General features: G+C 36.5%; 2 protein-coding genes across 5 annotated transcripts in view; one reads left to right on the forward strand and one right to left on the reverse strand.

The window, feature by feature from the left end:
- The window catches only part of SCRN3 (secernin 3), a 36,925-nt gene extending 23,458 nt beyond the window's left edge, over positions 1-13,467 (reverse strand). For 2 of the 4 annotated variants that reach the window (XM_067741502.1, XM_067741504.1), the window contains exons 1-5: positions 13,369-13,467; positions 11,333-11,502; positions 8,898-9,079; positions 8,121-8,320; positions 5,245-5,457 (exon numbers count right to left, since the gene is read on the reverse strand). In XM_067741502.1, the coding sequence (XP_067597603.1) occupies positions 5,245-5,457; positions 8,121-8,320; positions 8,898-9,079; positions 11,333-11,491 (754 nt within the window). In that variant the 5' untranslated portion in view covers positions 11,492-11,502; positions 13,369-13,467. The remainder of the gene's footprint in view (positions 1-5,244; positions 5,458-8,120; positions 8,321-8,897; positions 9,080-11,332; positions 11,503-13,368) is intronic. The other 2 variants (XM_067741503.1, XM_067741505.1) reach the window with 2 other exon arrangements.
- The window catches only part of CIR1 (corepressor interacting with RBPJ, CIR1), a 40,227-nt gene continuing 32,397 nt past the window's right edge, over positions 13,464-21,293 (forward strand). Inside the window, exons 1-2 of the mRNA XM_067741506.1 lie at positions 13,464-13,634; positions 17,950-18,044. Of these exons, the coding sequence (XP_067597607.1) occupies positions 13,563-13,634; positions 17,950-18,044 (167 nt within the window). The 5' untranslated portion in view covers positions 13,464-13,562. The remainder of the gene's footprint in view (positions 13,635-17,949; positions 18,045-21,293) is intronic.

Here is a 21,293-nt window from a genome sequence, read left to right on the forward strand (position 1 = left end):
ATACTTTGCGTTCTGGTTTCTTTCTCCTATTGCCTGTTCCTTTTTACATTTAAAGGTCCTCAGATAACTGTTCCATACAATATTTCCAGGCTTTTGGTTATATTCAGAAAAAGAGATAGAATAGAGTTTACTTACAGCATCTTATCTGGAACCTGAACCAGCCTACATTAAATGTTAATGAACTATAGTTTCTAATTAAAAGGCAAAACTTATCAGAATGGTTTAAAAAAAAAAGATTAAACCGTATTTTTTTTTACAAGAAATGTGCTTTAAATATAAAGATACAGATAGTTTGAAAGCAAATGGATAGGTGAGTATATGTCCTATAAACAGTAAACAGGGGCTTCCCTGTTGGCGCGGTGGTTGAGAGTCCACCTGCCGATGCACGGGACACGGGTTTGTGCCCTGGTCCGGGAAGGTCCCACATGCCACAGAGCGGCTGGGCCTGTGAGCCACGGCTGCTGAGCCTGCGCGTCTGGAGCCTGTGCTCCGCAACGGGTGAGGCCACAACAGTGAGAGGCCCACGTACTGCCAAACAAAACAAAACAAAACAAAACAAAAAAACCCAGAAAACTGGGCTAAAGTTGACTTCAAGACAAACAGTATTAACAGTGAGAAATAATATTTCATGAAGAAAAGGGCCTGGGCTTCCCTGGCGGCGCAGTGGTTGAGAGTCCGCCTGCCGATGCAGGGGACGCGGGTTCGTGCCCCGGTCCGGGAAGATCCCACATGCCGCGGAGCGGCTAGGCCCGTGAGCCACGGCCGCTGAGCCTGCGCGTCCGGAGCCTGTGCTCCGCAACGGGAGAGGCCACGACAGTGAGAGGCCCGCGTACCGCAAAAAAAAAAAAAAAAAAAAAAGAAAAGGGCCAATTCACCAGAAAGACAAAACAATTATAAATGTGTATGTACCTAATAACAGACGTTTAATATATATTAAGCAAAAACTGACAGAATTAAAGGGAGAAACAGACAATTCCATAAACATAATTGGAGATTTTCACACTCCCCTCTTAGTAATATATACAACAAGAAAAAAAAATCATTAAAGATGTACATGATCACAGTAACCATCTTGACCTAATTGACCTAATTGATATTTATAAAACTCTATACCTAACAAGTGCAAGGCGCATATTTTGTACACCAAAATAGATCATATGCCAGGCCATAAAATAAGTCTCAGTAAATTTTAAAGGACTGAAGTCATATAGAGTATGTTCTCTGAGTTCAGTGGAATTAAATTAGAAATCAACAACAATAAGATATCTAGGAAATGCCCAAATATTTGGAACTTCGTTAACACACTTCTAAATAATCCACAAGTCAGAAATCACGAGGGAAATTTTAAAACATTTCAAATGAATGATAACTAAAGATGTGGAATGATATTCCAAATATAACATCAACTAAAAAGTGGATTAAAGTAGAATATATTCAGTATTGACCTATTTTTATTTTAAAAAATAAGCTGTATATGTATACAGGGAAATATGGCTACAAAGAATATCTGCTAGCAATGATACATTTTACTTTTGCAATTAAAAATATTTAAATGTTAAGTGAGTGCTGAGTACTTATTATGAGTAATTTTTGTTCCTCTTTGTTTACCTGCATTTTCCAAATGCTTAACTTTGAACATTTGTTACAACATTCAATTTTGGTTTTGTTTCAGTGACTGTAATTTTCATTTTTAGAATTTCTGCACATTTTAGAATTTGCAGATTTATCTGTTTCTTTTTCATAATCTCCTACTCTTGCTTTATGGATTTCATTCCTTCCTTTATATCTTTGAACATTTTAATTTTATTTTTTTAACTTTTTATTACAAAAAATTTCAAATATATAAAAGTTCAGAAAAATTATATAATGAATCCTCAAATATTCATTACTGTTTCAACAGTTATCAAATCCCTCCCATCAAATTATTTTGAAGAAAATACCAGTCACATCATCTCATCCATGATATTTCAGTACTTATCTATACAAAAGGAATTTTTTTATAAATATAGCTAAAATACAATGACCACATCTGAATTTTAAAATAATAATTCCTTAATATTAACAAATACCTTTGATAGTTTTAATCATTAGCTAACTTTAAATCAGCTAATTTGTTCTTGGGTGTGAATTTCCCATATTTGTTGGGTCTATGAATTGTTTCGCTTTTAGTACTGTATTTGCTCATGTGTTTATAATTTTTTTCCTGTGAAATCATCTTCAAAGGGAATTTCTGGGAGAGTCCTGGCAGACCATGGATAATGAAGGCTTCCATATGGGTGATTAATAAAATACATACAGCCTCCTTACCTGAATCTAAACTGTTATAAACACTGAATAGCAAGAGACTACAACCCCTTATTTTAAATGGAAGAAATAATAATGTATTCCTAGCCCATATTTAAAAACTCAATCAATTTCCCCAAATATTACTAAATACTTGTAAAACCTATGTAACAATCAACCAAGAACTTCTGCATAATGGGAAGTGTGTAAACACTAATCATCTATTTATTTAACTCTCAATGAATGCCCAATAATTGTGCTTGTGTGCAGTTCAAAATAATAACATATCTTACTGGATATGAATTGCATTTCTCTTCTATACTGCAAAAAACACTCAGTATAATGTAAATAGAACTTCTGCTTCCAACCATGAAGGAACAGTAGGGTCTAGAATTACCCTCCTACTGTAGACAAACAGAAAACTGGACAAAATATATAAAACTGTTTTTGGATATTGGACAACAGGTAATGTAGGATTATGATCCCTGAGAGAAAGGAAACAAATAAGGTAAGTCCTACCATTGTGTTGACTGCAGGAGCTCAGTGTTGTTGGAGGCAATTTTCAGACAACAGTGCAGGGAGGGGGACCCAGACATAGCCCAAAGATCACTCTAAGTTGAAGAAACAGAGGTGGAAGTTCAGGGAGGTCAGGGTGGTAGAATTTGCAAAGCAGAGCACCAAAGAGGAATAAGCTACCTCTCAAAAACTTTCTAGCAACCTGTACAGAGGGCCCATTGAGCCTCTGGCTGAATACCAATTTGCACACACACATAGGGTGAAACTCCACAAGACCAAACAAAGAACAAATTATAAGGAAAGAGCAATTATTGGAAACTATGAGTTTTTAAAAAATCCATAAAGCTAACACAGGGCTGGGAATCTTTTGAGTTCCCACTAGCTGGAGTAAGAAGATCTCATTTAATACACAAGGCATTCAGCAGAGGTCCCAGAAGGATCACATGCCTTTAGTGGGACTAAACTAGCCCTGGTATAATAGCTACTCTAGAGCTACCCTAGAAAAGCAAACAGGCCTAAAAGAGATGAAACTGTTCCCTAAATAATGAAATTAACTGATAAAACAAAGTCCAAAAAAAAAAAAAAACAAAGTCCAACACTCATTAAAGGAATAAAACAAAATCCAGAACTCAACGATTAAAATCTGCAATGTCCATCATCTAATCAAAAATTATTAAACATACAAATAAGCAGGAAAATGTGACCCAAAACCAGAAGAAAATCAAATCAACAGAAACAGACTCAGAAATTACAGAGATAATGGAGTTAGAAGACAAGGATGTTAAAACAACTATTATAAAACAGCTGTCTGCTAAATATGCTCAAGGATTTAAAGAAAAACATGAAGGTAATGAATACAGAAATGAGAGATATACAAAAAGAACCAACTAGAACATGTAGAGATGAAAAATATAATAACTGAAATGAAAATATTACTGAGATTAACAGCATATTAGATAATGCAGAAGAAAAGATCAATGAACTTGAGGACATAATAATAGAAACTATCCATAATAAATGTAGAAACTACATCCTTTTATCTGAATGTCCATGTTTTTAATGGCAGTTACATGAAGATTCATTATAGCAGATTTCTCATCTGGATGGGAAATTTGAGTAAAATCTGAATATTTGTCATATATTCATAGAGATACAGGTATGCTGGAATTCTGCATACCTGTATTTCGCAGGTTCCAAACCACTTTGTTTCTCAACACAGCACAGGTAGCCTTAGCTGAGTTTACAAAATACAGGTAGCTCAGAGTTCAGTCACTCACAAGAGAATGTACTGACCCAGAGCCTGGGACAGCAGACAGCTCAATTCCAGGCTGGGACTCTGGGCATGGAACAGAGTACTAATTTTAGTAACTAGTCCATTTCCTGCTCCCCAAATAGGTCTTTCAGCTAGGCACCTACATTCTCATGGATGTTAAAACTAGCCTCTAAGAATGATATGTGGTCCACAATCTCCCCTTTGACACAGAGAGAAGGAGGACTGTATGGAGAAGAGACACCTCAAATCTTGCTGACACTATGGGTTCTCTCTTCATTTTTGGTACCTAGTGATTTCCTCTTCTTGTCTTTAAACCTATCTATATATGTCCTTAATGTTTAAATATGTTATTCAACATTTCTAGAGTTTAAGAGTGGAAAGGGAGAATTCTTATATCTGCTCAGTTTGTCTTCTTGACAAGTTATAGATATAACTTTTGAAATTAGAAAATAACCAATAAGGGTACTATCAAAAGATAAATGAAAGAAGCAGCAGCAATAGTCAAAGAAAACCATCTCCATGTTCCAATGAACTCTGAGAAGAAAAGTAATCCAAATTTGGCTTTAAGAATATTACTAAGAACTGAAAAAAGGGTTTGAGGATTGCAAATCTGAACTTGTCTTTCAGAAAGAATTATTACCATCTCACAATTATATAGCACTTCACTCATCTCAAGAAACAGCTTACAGGGGCTTCCCTGGTGGCGCAGTGGTTGAGAGTCTGCCTGCCGATGCAGGGGACGTGGGTTCATGCCCCGGTCTGGGAAGATCCCACATGCCATGGAGCGGCTAGGCCTGTGAGCCATGGCCGCTGAGCCTGCGCGTCCGGAGCCTGTGCTCCGCAACGGGAGAGGCCGCAACAGTGAGAGGCCCGCGTACCGCAAAAAAAAACAGCTTACAGTATCACAATGTTTTCAGTTTTCTTTTTTTTTTTTTCCCCTTTGGCTGTGCCACACGGCCTGTGGGATCCTAGTTCGCCGACCAAGAATCGAACCCGTGCCCCCTGTAGTGGAAGCACGGAGTCCCAACCACTGGACCACCAGGGAATTCCCCGTTTTCAGTTTTAATAAAACTATATCTTACTTAGAATATTTTTTCAAAAAACAAACTTTATTATGCCCACATTATATTTACACGAAATACCATTTTCATTCTAATATTATTTAAAATTACCTTTATGTTTATTCAGAAGCTTGTAGCCTTCACAGTATCTGCCTGGAGAAGTCATCATCTTGGTTGTGTCAAGATAAGAGTATGTTGCAGCAAAATCAAACTCCTTTTTACCATCCCACCAACCTTTCTGCTTAGCATAGCTTCTCATGTCTGGGTGTTCCCGATCAATCTTGGTTGTTATAGAAAGCTGATTAGAAATATTACGAACTCCCTCTATTTTCAAAGAAGAGAGGAAGGGAGAAGAAAAGTCATATTTAATGTAATATATCTATCTCTGTACATTATGATCCTTAATCATTATTTCAATGTAAATATAGGCTTCTAAATGTTGTACCATGTGCATCTATTTATTACATACTCAAATAAATAAATTACTTTTTAAAATTAAACTTTTTATTTTGAGGTAATTATGGATTCACATGTAGTGGTAAGAATTAAAGAGAGAGCTATGCACCTTTACACTGTCTCCCCAAATGGTAACATTTTGCATAATATCACAACCAAAATACTGGTATTTATACTGTCAAGGTACAGAATATCACAAGGATCACTCGTGTTGCCCTTTTATAGCCACACCCACTTATCTCCCACGCCCACCCCTTCATTAACCCCAGGCAACCATCTGTTATCCATTTCTATAACTGTCATTTCAAGAAAATCATATAAATGGAATCATACAATATACAATCTTTAGGCTTTTTTTACTCAGTTTAATTCCCTAAAGATTATTCCAGGTTATTGTATGTATCAACAATTCATTCCTTTTTATTGCTGACTAGTATTCCATGTTATAGACATTCTATGGTTTGTTTAAACATTCACAAGTTAAAGGACAGCTAGGTTGTTTCCAGTTTTTGGTATCATGGGAAAAGCTGCTCTAAAAATTCATGTACAGGTTTTTGTGTGCATTTAAGTTTTATTTCTCTGGGATAAATGCATAAGATTGCTATTGCTACACTGTATAATAGTTGCATATTAAGGTTTTTTTTAACTGCCAAACTGTTTTCCAGAGTGACTGTACATTCTTATTAGCAATGTACCATCCTACAGATTCTCACTAGCATTTGGGAATGTCATTTAAAAATTTTTAGCCATTCTGATAGAGGTAGAGTGGTATCTCATTGTGGTTTTAGTTTGCATTTCCCTAATGGCTAATGACGGTGAACATCATTTCATGTGCTTTTGTGACATCGTATATCCTTTTAGGGGAAATGTCTCTTCGTGTCATTTGTCTTTTTACTGTTGAGTTTTGACAGTTCTTTATATATTCTAGATATTAGTCTTTTATATGAATTACTGTTTAAAAAATAGTCATAAGTAAGTTTAGAACAGAAATATAAGGCTTCTAAAAATATCATGGCACTAAGTTATAACAAAATTTTCAACTAAAATACAAAACAGAAGAAACAATAAAAGTCTGTTCTAAACAGATCAGAATAAATGAAGTAGATCATGATAAATGAAAATTAATAACATTTTAAAACAGATTTAGAATGATAGTCTGCCAAGTAGAAATCAATTTAATTACTCTAATGAAATCATACTTGGGATATTCTCACTACAAAAATAGACTTAAGTCATGATAGAATCAAAGAGAAGAGGAATTTTCCATGAGTAGATAATTCCCTATAGTTAAACTACTTAGTTCTTGGGCTAATTTAGTAATAGGAAGAGAAACAAGTTGGCAAAGTTAATCTACAATTGGATAATCAGACTCAGTGAAGGTGTTTGTTTTGGATGGCTCGGTGGGGCTATCTTTTTCAACAGAATTTGTTTTTCTCTTGGATGTAGCACACTTGACAAAATAAAAAGTAATTAATGGTATAATCAGGCCAATTATCACAATAATAAAAAGAGTCTAAATTCAGTTTTGTGTATTAATAAACATACATGCAAAATATAAAATAAAATGTCCATCAAAACAACTGTCAATGACCTGTTTTGAAAAATAACATCCAAATCCTCCAAAGCTCAAGGCTATCTTCATGAAGACTTCCCAAATTTCTCCAGCTCACGATGACTTTTCCTTTCTCTAAAGGTTCATTGCATATATGTGTGTGTGTTATTCACTTGCCATTTAATATTTTCACATGTGTATCTTATCCCCCCTGTAAAACTATGAGATGCAGGAGGTAATTACACAAGAAGTACATGATCATGCTTAAGCACAAGGTTGTACTCTAGTGAAAGAATACTGAACTGAGAGTCAGGATAGAAAGATTTAAATTCTAAGTCTCTCATTCACTGCTTTGAGTAAATCACTTCATATCTCTGGATCTCCTCACTTGAAAAATGAGAGGAATGTATGGTTACAAAGAAATCAAGGGGAAAAAAAGCAAAGCATTCTAAAACAATCAACTGTGTTATTTACTCAATGACATCAAATTTTTATACTTTACTATTGTATCAATATATTCTTTCTAACGACTAAACCCACAGTCACCAATCCCCAATAACACTACCCTGTCCTCACCTCCATATCCACACATGATAAAATTTTGGAGTTCAGCCCAAAGTTAAAACAGGAAAAAATGGTAAAGAAATGGTTTCACTTCATAAAAAAGTGAAAAAGGGGAGGGGTTTAAAAAAAGTGAAAAAGTACGATAAAACAGCCAAGAGCTACTGCACAGAAAATGTATACAGGTTATATGAAATTAATATCATATATATTAAAAAGAGATAACACCACCTTTTCCTCTTTTTCAAGAAAGCCCTTTATAGTGCTCTTTCAATGTATGTTCTTTCAAATTTTTTCATTTCCCCTTCAGTTTTCGACTTCATTGCACTGGAGTATAAATCTTGAAAAACAATTAAATGCAACTAAGAGGTTTTTTATTAATTGTAAAACAAATTAAATCATGAAAAGTTGTCCATACCTTGTACTTTTTCTGCTGCCCAGTACTTCCCTGCAGTCTCCAGAACCCAGGCCTCATTCCTATCAGCTATCAGGAAACTGTTGTGATAGCTAAATACCATCTTGCCCTCTGAACAATTTCCACCCTGGCCATACTTTTCTAATAAATCAACAATGACATTGAGGGCTTTTTCAGCTGTATCAGCTCTTTCAAGACCAAGTCTAAAATAAAAATATTAAAGTTCTCAGATTAAAATAAATTTCCATTATGTTTCTTAAATAATTTCATGCACATGAGATTTTGTGTTTATATTCCAAGTAAAAATCCTTTCAAGTTAACAGATACACTGAAATCCAACTTCTAAACTATTCCTTGTGAAGTAGTGAAGTCAGTTTGGAATCATGAAAACAAAGATCTGGAGTCAAAAAGATCATCGTTTAAATTCCAACTTGGTAGTTTAATGGCAAATCACTTTATCTCAGAACCTTAGGTATCTCATCTGTAAAATTAGGATAATAATAATACCCCACAAGGTGACTGTGAGAATTAGTTACAGTCTGATAAAGTAAGTTAGGTACTTCCAATGAATCATAATTTTCAACTCCTTCCCTTCTCCTAATTAATGATATTTGAGAGTCTTGAAATTTAATGCCTGTATTCTGAAGCATTTTTAACACAAACTAAAGTATCAAAGTCCAAAAAATGAAAAAAAAGGGAAGATAAAAACATGTTAAGAGTTAACAACAAATTTTAAATTTAGACAAGTTCTACAGTGCAAAAATATAACAAAAAAATAACCTGACAAGGTCCATGCCCAGTAGTGCCTCTTCATCACAAACTTCTTCTCTTCCCCATACAGCTTCATTCCCAATGCAAACTCCATGCTCATTGGCTCCCATTTCTGCCCCCCATAACCAAGCTGGGCGACTAAGGACAACAGCATATGTTTCAGGAACTTGATCAATTTCTATGTAAGTACACTGTAGAGAAAGTCATAACAATAACAATAAAACCAAAAAAGAAAAGTTATCAAAGTCTAGAATCTTAAAATCCATCAGAAAACATGACGATTATGAAAAAGATTATAACTAAATTGAAAATTTCAATAATAGAGGCATTACACTTAAAACATTGTCCCTAGAGCATTTATTCATTCAGATATTTGCTAAGCATCTCCTACGATAAAACACTGCTAAGAGATATATTGGTTTCAAAGATGAATCAGATGCAGATCTTGCTGTCAAGAAACTAAGACTTCTACATTACCTAAGATACAATGAAATATAAAGTATAAAGACTATGAAGAAAAGTGAAGATGGGGTGCTAATGGAAGCTCAGGAAAGGGATAGTTTCTAGCTGTGGAATCTTGAAACATTTTGTTTTGTTTTGTTTTGTTTTGTTGCGGTACGCGGGCCTCTCACTGTTGTGGCCTCTCCGTTGCGGAGCGCAGGCTCAGCGGCCATGGCTCACGGGCCTAGCTGCTCCGCGGAATGTGGGATCTTCCCGGACCGGGGCACGAACCTGTGTCCCCTGCATCGGCAGGCGGACTCTCAACCACTGCACCACCAGGGAAGCTGGAATCTTGAAACATTTTGTAGAGAAAGATGTATCTGAGTTGAAGTGTAAGGAAACAGATCTCAAACTCAATGTCCAGTGTTTCTTGATTGGTGATATAAGTTCCATATGGTAGCCCTTAAATATATAGATGCCCATGTCACATGTGGGAATCATCGAGTATATCCACAGCAGTGAAAAGAATAAGAACCACTGGCTTAGAGGATAGGTGAGACTTAAATATGAAGAGATAAAATACAAATGGATCCAAGGGACTTTCCTGGTGGCGCAGTGTATACGACTCCATGTTCCCAGTGCAGGGGGCCTGGGTTTGATCCCTGGTCAGGGAACTAGATCCCACATGCATGCCACAACTAAGAGTTCACACGCCACAACTAAGGCGCCCACGTGCCTCACTAAGGAGCTGTTGAGCTGCAACTAAGGATCCTGCCTACCGCAACTAAGACCTGGTGCAACCAAATAAATAAAAAATAATAAAAAAAAGAAATGGACCCAAGATGAATAAATAATCTCAGCAAAAGAAAAAAACTGGCCTAGTAAAGTCAGCCCTCCACACACACAGGTTCCACGTCCACAGATTCAACCAAACACAGATTGAAACTATTCAGGAAAAGAAAAAACATTCCAGAAAGCAAAACTTGAATTTGACATTTGCTGGCAACTATTTAGACAGCATTTACATTGTATTTACAACTATTTACATACCATTCACATTGTACTATAAATAATCTAGAGATAATTTAAAGTTTACGGGAGGATGTGCATAGGTTATATGCATTTATATGCTATTTTATATAAGGGACTTAAGCATCAAAGGATTTTGATATCCTAGGGGCTCCTGGAACCAATCCCCCACAGATGTGGAGAAACAACTGTATACATAAAATGTCTAATATTTAATATATTTTTGTATTAGAATATCAATAAAATGGAATCTAAAAACTATATAACTTAGGAATAAAAGCATAGTATGAAATTTTTACTTTAAGTTCCATGCTAAATGGATTTTTTAAATAAAAAATTTAAAGGGTCCTTTAATTGACCTGTATACTATCAAGTGACTGCATAAAGTGTATAGTGTTGATAGTGTTACCACTGGATCCAAAAACCTTTTTCGATGATAAAACTGTTACTTCCAGAGTCTGGAATGATTTTTCCTATTCTACACCAATCAAAATCCTTTTTGCCCATCAAACTCCAGCTGAAAGCCCAACTCCTGGTGAAGCCTTCCTTAATTCCTAGTCTGAATTACTTGCTTCTCCACTGATGTCACAACTTGTTGCCCTTACTTAAATTTAGCATTTAAACCATCCTTTTTTACAATGCGGTTAGTTACATACACATCCTATTCCTCTACTAGACTCTAAGCTCCTGGAAGACAGAACTAGTCTTGACAGCAGGCTTTGCCCTATTCGACGTGCTTGCATATGGTAAGCATTCAAATATCTGATCAAAGAATTAACAATTCTTATTATTGTTATTTCAGTTTCCTCCAAATCATTGAAATTAAAGACCAGAAGTCTAGTTCTGATTCAAATTATTTTTCAAATTAAAATTTTAACTTCTATAGCCTCTGCCAAATGGCTAATGATTTTTAAAAACCTGTTTATGATATTTTTAAAGAAAAATATTGCTAACAAAACATGCATTTCACCTACCTTAAGATGTTCCTTCAGATTGTCATGAACTGCAGCAGGAAAATAAACTACCTCCTGTACTTCATCACAGGGTCTATCTGAATTTTTTCCAAAAATAATCCTGTTATTAACTGTTGCTGGAGGTAGTGCCACAAAAGTGTCACAGGAACAAGGTTCCATTTTTTTTTAAACTAAAAATCATATGGAAGATTCAAAATAAAAAGAGAAAAGCATTTTTAGTATATACAAAACAAAGAGTTTTACTTGATGACCAGGGAATATTACTGCCATATCTAACATAGGATATTCATTAAAGTTTCAAATTTCGTATCAGTGAGAAAATGACTTGGGAATGAATCTAGTACTACAAGATTTAGTAAGAAAATAGGAATGACAAGTACCTTCTTCTAGTCTATAGGTCAAATTTAGTCTCTAAGCTCTTTCTCTCCTGAAGTCTTCCTTGAATCTCCTTTCACTATTTCCATATTTGGGAACACCTGTACCTAGCTCTACTGTTATAAAGACTATATTTGTGTATATATGTCTTCTTAGTGGACAGTGAGATCCTTGAGAGCTGAGAGTATGTCTTATTAATCTTTGTATTCTCATCACTGGCACTTATAGAAAAGTCACAGTATTATATACCCAGTGTTTCCTCAAAGATGGGAAGACAGGGTCTCTTTTGAACTGGTTACAATACTAATAAGACTGAAATTTTGAAACAGACTCACTGAATCAGACAAATACAAAAACATGTCAATAAAATTCCAAATTGTTGTTATTTCCAGGAAGACGTTCACATTCAACTTGTGAATCCTGATTGTATAATTTAATATCAAGATCATGTCTTCATTTGTAATTTGGAAAATCTTAAATCCTCAATTTAGTCGAATTTGTTTGCTTCCAGAATGGCACATTGTTTTAGAGTTTCAGATTTAAATGTAATAAATGATTCATTCAAAAGAAAACAAAATGACTCAAGTAAGAAAGAAACAACTTCAGCCTGAAACACCTAAGGGTTTTTCTATTTTCCTCAATGATGGAAAAAGAGCAGTCACCATTGCTTCTGTTCTTTTCCGTGTGAATTTCAACCTTTATATCCTAGATCGCCTTCTATTTGTGTTCCAAAACTAATTCCACCACTACCTAACTTTGGCAGGCTATTTAATCTCTAAGTCTCCTGCCTCATCGGTAAATATCTTGGGGGCTGTTAGGAGAATTTAATAAGACAGTGTGTAAACCGTTTTTCAGTTCTTAGAACATACCACTTAAAGCTGTTATTATTATTCATCAGAAGAGTCAATTTCTTACAAAAGGCTTATTCTTGACATCACGCTCACCCCCTCCCGCGAGAGGATTTGGTTGGTGGATCCCCTACAGCCACGTCCACTCAAAACCGTGAAGAGCCATCAAGCTTCACTAGGTGATCTAAGCTAACTGCGGTAATAAGGAAAGCTAAGGAAACATGCCACCTAGTTAGTAAGACACCTACCCCATTTAGGAGGGGAAGCCTTGAGAGCCTTTACTAACTCCTAAAATGTATTCGTCATTTAACAAATGTTCATAAATATCTTTCTGCACCAGGCACCGTACTGGTAACAAAATAGAGTCCTCGCTCCTTTGGAGTTGACATTCTACTTTATATGTTTTAGTTCACCAAGCGGTTTCAGAAACATCACATCGTTTGATCCTCACAAACGTGCTACAGTTAGGGCAAGAATTTGTAACACAGATGTAACACAGATGGAAAAAGTTGGTTTAGAAAAGTTTATGCAACTCGAAATGGAGTTCACAGAGTAAAGGGCTCGGACTTCAAGCACCTCCTTGCAGAAAAGCCGCCACCCAGCCCGCACTCCTCACCCAAACTGGCTGCACCCAAACTGCAGCCCGCGCCGCGGCCCGGACCCCTCCCACGAGCCCCTCCCTGCAGCCCCCCCCCCCAGGAGCCCCTCCCAGCAGCCGCTCCCAGGAGCCCCTCGGCGCCGTCGCGCCGCAGTTCCCGACTTCCCGCTTCCAACAACTACTATGCTCGCCCCACCCCCGTGCACGCCCCTCACCTGGCCTCCGAGGGGCCCAAAGTGAAAGGAGGAAGGGGCGAACAGGGAGCACCACAGGCGCTAATTGCCGGAAGCTGTCCCTTTTGACCCCGGAAGTTCCCTCTGCCACGGGAGGCGCAGTTCCGGTTAGGCAGCCGAGTTTGTTTACGCTGCTCTCAGATCTAGCGGCTGCCTTCCCCAGCTCAGGCTCCAAAATGGGAAAATCCTTCGCCAATTTCATGTGCAAGAAGGACTTTCATCCTGCCTCCAAATCCAACATCAAGAAAGTGAGTACGGGGAGCAGGCCCTTGGCGCCTGGGTTCCCAGGGGTTCCTGGAGGTGAGAGTGGTGGAGTCTCTGGGATCCCTGGGACAGTCGCCTCTTCTCCATGCCTAAAGCCCTGGCGTTCTCGTCCCTTCTCCGCTGGCCCTCGTTTATTCTGTTGTACATCAGCCAGGAGACGGGCGGCTCTGTGTGCTCTTTCGGTTTTGTCAGCTAGAATGTAAATCTTTAAGATATGAAGACCGATAACCGGCTTCCTCATAACTTCCCGCAGCAGATTCTGATGTTGACTTTTCGAATCCCAGAGATCACGGCTTCTGAGCTCTGCTGTCCTGTACAAAGAAGACTCCCTGTCTATTTAAGATAGATCTTAAAAGGGAAATAAAGCCACACCTTGCTTACTCTTTTTATCCCACTTGATCATGTACCGTCTGTCTGGTGACCTCATTGAACTTTGGCTTTTTAAATAACCACTTACAGGTCTACTATGTCCAGTACAGAAAAACTGAGTTGAGTATTATAGTAGTGGAAAGCAGAATGGTGAGGCAGGAGGAGTATGAGCATTGAAACCAGACCTAGATTCTATTTTTCCAGCACAGTCACTTTTAGCCCTGAGACCTTACACAAAATATTTAATGTCCCTGATCCTCAGTGTCCTAATCTATAAGTTAAGAATGATTAGTGTCAGTTGCCTTGACTTGTGAAAATTGTTTTGAGGACTAAATAAGATGGTGTAGGTAGACTTTGAAATAAGTACCACCACCTAGCACTCGGCCCAGCACATAGAGTGAGTGCTCAATAAAATGTTAATTGCCCCTACACACACCCTTATCCTTAGCCTGCTCCTAAAATACAGGTGGTAACAAGAGTTTCATCCCTGGCCCATGTCTTGCTTACTCTGTATGCTTTCCCAAACAATCACAGCCAATTTTATAGTTTTAACCACCCCTTATTTACTCCTGACTCTCAAATCTACAGTGCGAGATCTTTCCCCTTAGCTGGAGGCACCTGAAGACAGCTATATACTAGCCAGTTTCATCTTGATATCCTACAGGCATCTCAAACTCAGCATATTTGAAATGGAACTTACCTTTTATCCTAAATCTGCTCTTCTTTTTATACTTCCTGTTCTTATATCAGTAGGAAATACAGGTAGTAACACAACCCTTCATCCAGTCACCCAGGCCAGAGACTCAGGATTCGTCCTTTCCCATCACTCCTTTATCTTGTCAGCTAATAAATTCTATTGGTCTTACCTCTCAGATATCTGTTGAATCCATCTCTCCTCCTTGTCACTACTGCCTGTATCTTAGCTTAGACCCTCATCATCTTTCACCTAGACAGTTATATTTCCTAACTGGTTTTTCTGCTGCCAGTCTTGACCCCTCTCAAATCCATTCTCTACCCATCTAGCCATCAGAATAATTATTTTTTTATTTAGGAATTTTATTGAGGTATAATTCACAAACCATACAATCACCCATTTAAAGTGTACAATTCAGTAGTTTTCAGTATATTTATGAATTTTATCATCACCACAAAAGTTCTAAAAGATTTTCATCACGCCCCCCCAAACCCATATCTATTAACAGTCACTCCCCATTTGTCCTTAATCCTTCCCCCTCCCCAGCCCTAGTCAACCACTAATCTGCTTTTTGTTTCTGTGGATTTGCCTATTCTCGACATTTCATATAAATGGAATCATGCAATATGTTATTTTTTTGTGACTGCCTTCTTTCACTTAGCGTAATGTTTCAGAGTTCATGTTGTAGAATGTATCAGTATTACATTCCTTTTTATTGCTGAATAATTCCATTATATGGATATAGCACATTTTATTTATCCATCATTTGATGAATATTTGGGTGTTTCCATAGAGTAGTCACTTTAGAGCACAACTCTGATTTCTTCTAGCTCCTTATTAAAATACTACAGGATTAAGTCCAGGTAACCAGGCTCCAGTTTATTTTTCCTTCTTCATGCCTTACTGCTATTCTCCCACCATAGATTTTATACTCCGGTAAAATTAAGCTACTTAATTCCTGTTTTACACTTCTGGATCTTTGTCTGAGTTGTTCCCTCTGCTGATAATATCTTACCCTGTTTTTCCCTTGGCAAAATTTTGATCCGCTTCAAAATCCTGTTTAACATGTATGAAGCTACTTGTGTAACAGGGTTATTTATTGCAGCTGAGTTTGTAATAGTAAAAGATTGGAAATTTCTTAATGCCCATCAGTACAGCAGGAGATTGGTTAAATGAATGGTGGTGTAGCCCCACAAAAGAATGATATTCTTCAGCACCCCATCCCCCAGGAAACAAGAAAGCATTTTGTTTACTGATCTGGGAATGATCTTCATGGTATAGAATTTTATTTTATACATATTTGTGTACAGCATATTGTATATATATGCTGTATATGTTACCATTTATGAAAAGAGTGACCAAAAAATGCATGTGTGTATTATATTATGTATATTATGTGTATGTCCATGTGAACATCTTTGGAAAGATATACAAAACAGGAATAATATTGGCTACCTGTGAATATAGTTACTTCATTTAAAAAATAAAGAACTTCTAAAAACCAAAACTTGGCTATAAAGCATTCCATTATACCAGCCTTCTTCCTTGCCCCCTAGAACACTGTCTTGTTCTATTTCTTCATGTTGAACATACTCTGTTCCAAATATCAATTTTTATTGTTACTATTTTTTTTCCCAGCTGAGGATTTATTGGCGTAAATGCAACCATATAAAAACATAAGTTATGAAAAACACAGTCACCATATACCCCCCTCCCCTGCCCTCAGCCCAGGCCCAAATATTGTTACTGTTTATTTACACAATTCCTGTCTTTTTTATTATGAAATATCTTAAACATACAGAAAAGTTAGTATGATTTTCTATTAGCAGATTCTGAGCATTTTGTAAGCAAGAATATGTTTTACTACTTTTTATTCTAGTTCATCATAAATATTCATGTATTTAAGCTCTTGAGCAATTGAGACTAGTAAAATAACTTTGTAAAATCTAAAGCTTTAAATAAATGGTAGTTATTGTTAGAATATGTTAATCATTAGAATGTTATTATTAATGTATTATTTGACCAGGCAATGACACCTTGCAATTTTCTATTGCAACTGTTTGCATTTTGAGCTACAGTGAAAATTCCAAACATGTGCCTTTTACTGCCCATCCCAAGTGTAGACTTTTCTTCTACTATAACATTACATTGGTAATGTTATGTTGGTTATGGCATGTATATTATGTTATGAAGGCAGTGGAAGAAACTTTCAGAAACTTATACCAAAAGAAATTTCTGGTATATCTGTCCCTGAAGGGTTCTCTTTTCATTGCTATTTTTGCTTTTATCTCCATATTAATCTCAGATTGTGGTGCCCATAGAAGCTTCCTATCTGAGCACTATTAAATACTGATAACTACTGTTTTGCATCTAAAATTGAATAATGGCAGTCTTGTCCCCCATCCTTCTCCCCGCACTTACCTGCCCCCACCTACATTTAATAATTATAATTTTATCAGTGTAAATATTTTTCCTTGAATTTACCTTCTAAAACTTAGCTTGTTGGGAGAGAAAGTTTTGCCTTGCTGTTTATGTTGAATGGTTATCAAACATTTTGTCCTTTACTTTATAGGAGGTGGGAAGTCACTGATACCTTTTAAACCTGGAAGTAACATGATTAAATATCCTGCATAAGTTGTGTGGGCTTTTTACCGTCACCACTTCTACGATTCTGAGAATTTCACACAGGGACACATTCAGCCTGTGGTGGTGGTGCCCTTGAGCAACTGCAGGACGTCAGATGCATCTCTTTGATTCCTCTCTTGTCTCTTCTCTTTTTTCTACAACTACCTTTCATCTCCTTTCCTTTTTTTCTTCTATTTGTCTTCCATTTCTCCTCTCTTGGGGTGTCAGTGACACCCACTGGCATCCATGGGCACCATTTAACCTTACTGGTTGTGCCCTGTATGTTTTTTGGACTAGACATATTCCATGTAGAGAGATGGTTGTTCTCATCTCTGAAACAACAACAGAGGGATTGAATGCAAGAAGCATTTGTACCCCAAGTGCTCAGCGTGGTTATCAAGTTTGACATTTTTGCCTGAAAGTTTAGCTGTTTTGAATGATTATATTTAAGGACTTATATAAAAGCACAAATCAGATTTTCAACTGTTGTTTTGTGATAATGACATTATGACCAAAATAGATGATGTTGTAAACTATATACAATAGCATTTTATATTTTATTATAAAAGAGAGCAAACTTCCTACTTAAGTTTTGTACTTTACTAATTTAGGTATGGATGGCAGAACAGAAAATATCATATGATAAGAAGAAACAAGAAGAATTAATGCAACAATATCTTAAAGAACAAGAATCATATGATAATAGGTAAGAAATTCCACTATGCTGGTGTTTTCAGAATAGTCAATTGCATGAGAATATCCTTTACTGAATCATATATTAAATTAGCTTTATTGAATTGAATGCCCCAATGATAGGATTGTATTCCCTGTGAACTGTCTTTACTCTTATATTGATAGATGGGCACTTTTCCAACCTTACCCATAATTCACATAAAATATTGATTGATGTGACTCCACATACAGTTTATAGAGAAGTTCCAACTTATACAAAACTTAGAAGAAAAATAAATGTCTATACTTGAACTACTGAGGCCTCTTACAAAGATATTTCCTCAACATACACTGAAATGAAAAGGTGCACAGGACAGCTTCAAGAAGTAAATTGAAGTGTCTCTACTTGACCTGCATGTCATTGTTCTGTTAATGGCAGGATCAGAGCTAGAGTTCTTCATTGGTTTACTACGGTACAGTACCTGCCCTTTAGCTATTGTCATTTATGTTTGTATTTGCAGGTCTAACACTGAAGCTGATTTCTCTTGGTTAATCAAGCAAATGAATAGTGGTGCTTTAGTTAGATAGGTCATATTTTCTCTTCCATTCAGTCATATATTTCATCAAAACATGGAACTTAAGCGAAGTAATACTAAACTATTACTAAATACTCTCTTTAAAATATAGTATATCAAGAGCAAAATTAAAGAAATAAAATGTTTAGTTTAATTAAGTACTTTTCTCACTAATTTATTTAATCTTATTAACTTTTATTGAGTGCCTACTTCATGTATGACAACAAATGGTATTGTAGTGGCCTATAAAATTGTGATGCATAGTTTCTCTCTACCCCCAAGAAAATCTAATAAGGGATATGTACATACATATAGTTCAAGGCTGAAGGTAATAACTGATTGAAAACACACTTTATAAAAACTGTGGCATGCTAGCATAAGAAAATAATTACATTTGGCATAACAAGACTTCATAAAAGAGGTGACATTTAAGCTGAACTGTGAAGAATGGTAAGGATTTAGATCTTTGGTTCTCAACTGAGGGCCATTATTGCCCCTAGGAGACATGTGGCAATGTTTGGACACATTTTTTTTAATTTAAAAGAAATATTTATTTTGGCCACATCAGGTCTTAGTTGCGGCATGCAGGATCTTCACTGTAGCATGTGGAATCTTTCGTTCCGGCGTGTGGGCTCTAGAGCATGCAGACTCAGTAGTTGCAGCTCGCCAGCTCTCTAGTTGTGGTGCACGGGGTTTAGAGCACACAGGTTTAGTTGCCCTGTGGCATGTGGGATCTTAGTTCCCCGACCAGGGATAGAACCTGTGTCCCCTGCTTTGGAAGGCGTATTCTTAATTACTGGACCTCCAGGGAAGTCCCTGGACACATTTTTTGATTGTCACAACTCAGGGGTTGGGTGATAACAGCACCTAGTGGGTAGATTCTAGGGATGCTGTAAAACAGCCTACAGTGCACTCAAAGAATGATCAAGTCCAAAATGTCAGTAGCACTACCATTGAGAGACTGTGATTAACATATAGTAAAAGCTTATTAAAGATGATCACGGTGGGAAGATGGAGAGGATGTTCAGGAAACAGCCAATATAGTTGAGTTACACCAATGAAGAGATAGTGGAGGTGGAAATATTTGAAGCTATGCACATATCCTTAACTTTGCCCACTGATGTCAGTATTCATTGATAGATCTTGCCTGCATCAGTTATTACTGTGGTATTCTAATAGTGATTTTCTATTTCAGTCCCTATACATTGTTTAATTTGAATTCTTCTGGAAAGAGGATTTTTCCTTTTCCCTCACTTATTTATTTAATCATTTATTCCTATCAGCCTGGACTCAGATATTTATTTAATCGGTTATAATCTAATACTCTTATTTATTTTTTTGCTCAAATTGTTCCAGTTTTGGCCTTTGCCTGCTCTGTCAGCTTGACTCCTATGTCCATTTAACATGCCCCATCCTTTTTAAAAAAAAACAAAAAAGTTCTTCCTGGCACTACAGGATCATCAAAAATTTGTCTTTTATTTTTCCCTGCTCCAGCATTGGAGCAGTTTTATTGGTTCTTTTTATTGAAGAAAGATATTTACATACCAGGATCTGGACACTAGGTGTGTTCATTGCTTTTAGGTTTGTTTGTTTGAATTTATGAGTATATAAAAGCAAATTTATGAGTATTTGGAGTGATTTGCTACATTTTTCTTTTTTTTCTCATTCAAAAGCATTGTCCTTGATAGCCAGTTCTGTTCCTTAGTACTCTGTTTTTTTCCCTTTTAAGTTTTTAACTGTCCTAGATGTTTCTTAATGTTTGTGGATATTGATCCCTATGTACATTTTTTTAAAGATGACAATCACATTTATTATTCTGACTGGACAAATAAAAGGATGCCCAAAAATCTGTACATTTCACTCAGCTTAGAGTCAACAGCAAAAAAAAAAAAGAATCTGTACAGGTTTTTAGTTGAAGTTAAAACAGAAATGCCAATATCATAGCTTTTCCTTTTATTTTGTATACCTGTTGAGTTTTGCACAAAATGAAATTGATATTCCACTTTTGATTTTGTTATTTTTGTTTCAATATAAATGAAATGCTTTTTCAGGGGTGGGAATATATAAAACAAAATTTGCCATTTTTAAGTGTGCAGTTCAGTGGCGTTAATTACATTCACAGTGTTGGTACCATTACCACTGTCTATTTCCAAAATTTTTTTCATTACCCCAAATAGAAACTCTATACCCATTAAACAATAACTCCATTCCCCCTCCCTCCAGCCCCTGGTAAACACTATTCTTCTTTCTGTCTCTATGAATTTGCCTATTCTAGGTATACCATATAAGTGGAATTACACAGTATTTGTCCTTTTGTGTCTGGCGTACTTCACTTAGTATAACATGTTCAAGATTCATCCATATTGTAGCATGTATCACAGCTCATTCCTTTTTATGGCCAAATAACATTCCATTGTATGTGTATACCACAGTTGGTCTTCCCATTCATCCATCAGTGGACACTTGAATTGCTTCTACCATTTGGCTGTTTTGAATAATGTTGCTATAAACATTGGCATACACATATTGTTCAGCTCCCTATTTTCAGTTCCTTTGGGTATTACCTAGGAGTAGAATTGCTGGATCATCTGGTAATTCTGTGTTTGGCTGTTGAAGAACCACGCAACAGTTTTCCATAGGGACTGTACCATTTTACATTCCCACCAGCAATGCAGTTTTTCTACAACCTTGCCAACATTTGTTATTTT

The sequence above is a fragment of the Pseudorca crassidens genome, chromosome 6 (genome assembly GCF_039906515.1).
Source record: "Pseudorca crassidens isolate mPseCra1 chromosome 6, mPseCra1.hap1, whole genome shotgun sequence".
Lineage (NCBI taxonomy): Eukaryota > Metazoa > Chordata > Mammalia > Artiodactyla > Delphinidae > Pseudorca > Pseudorca crassidens.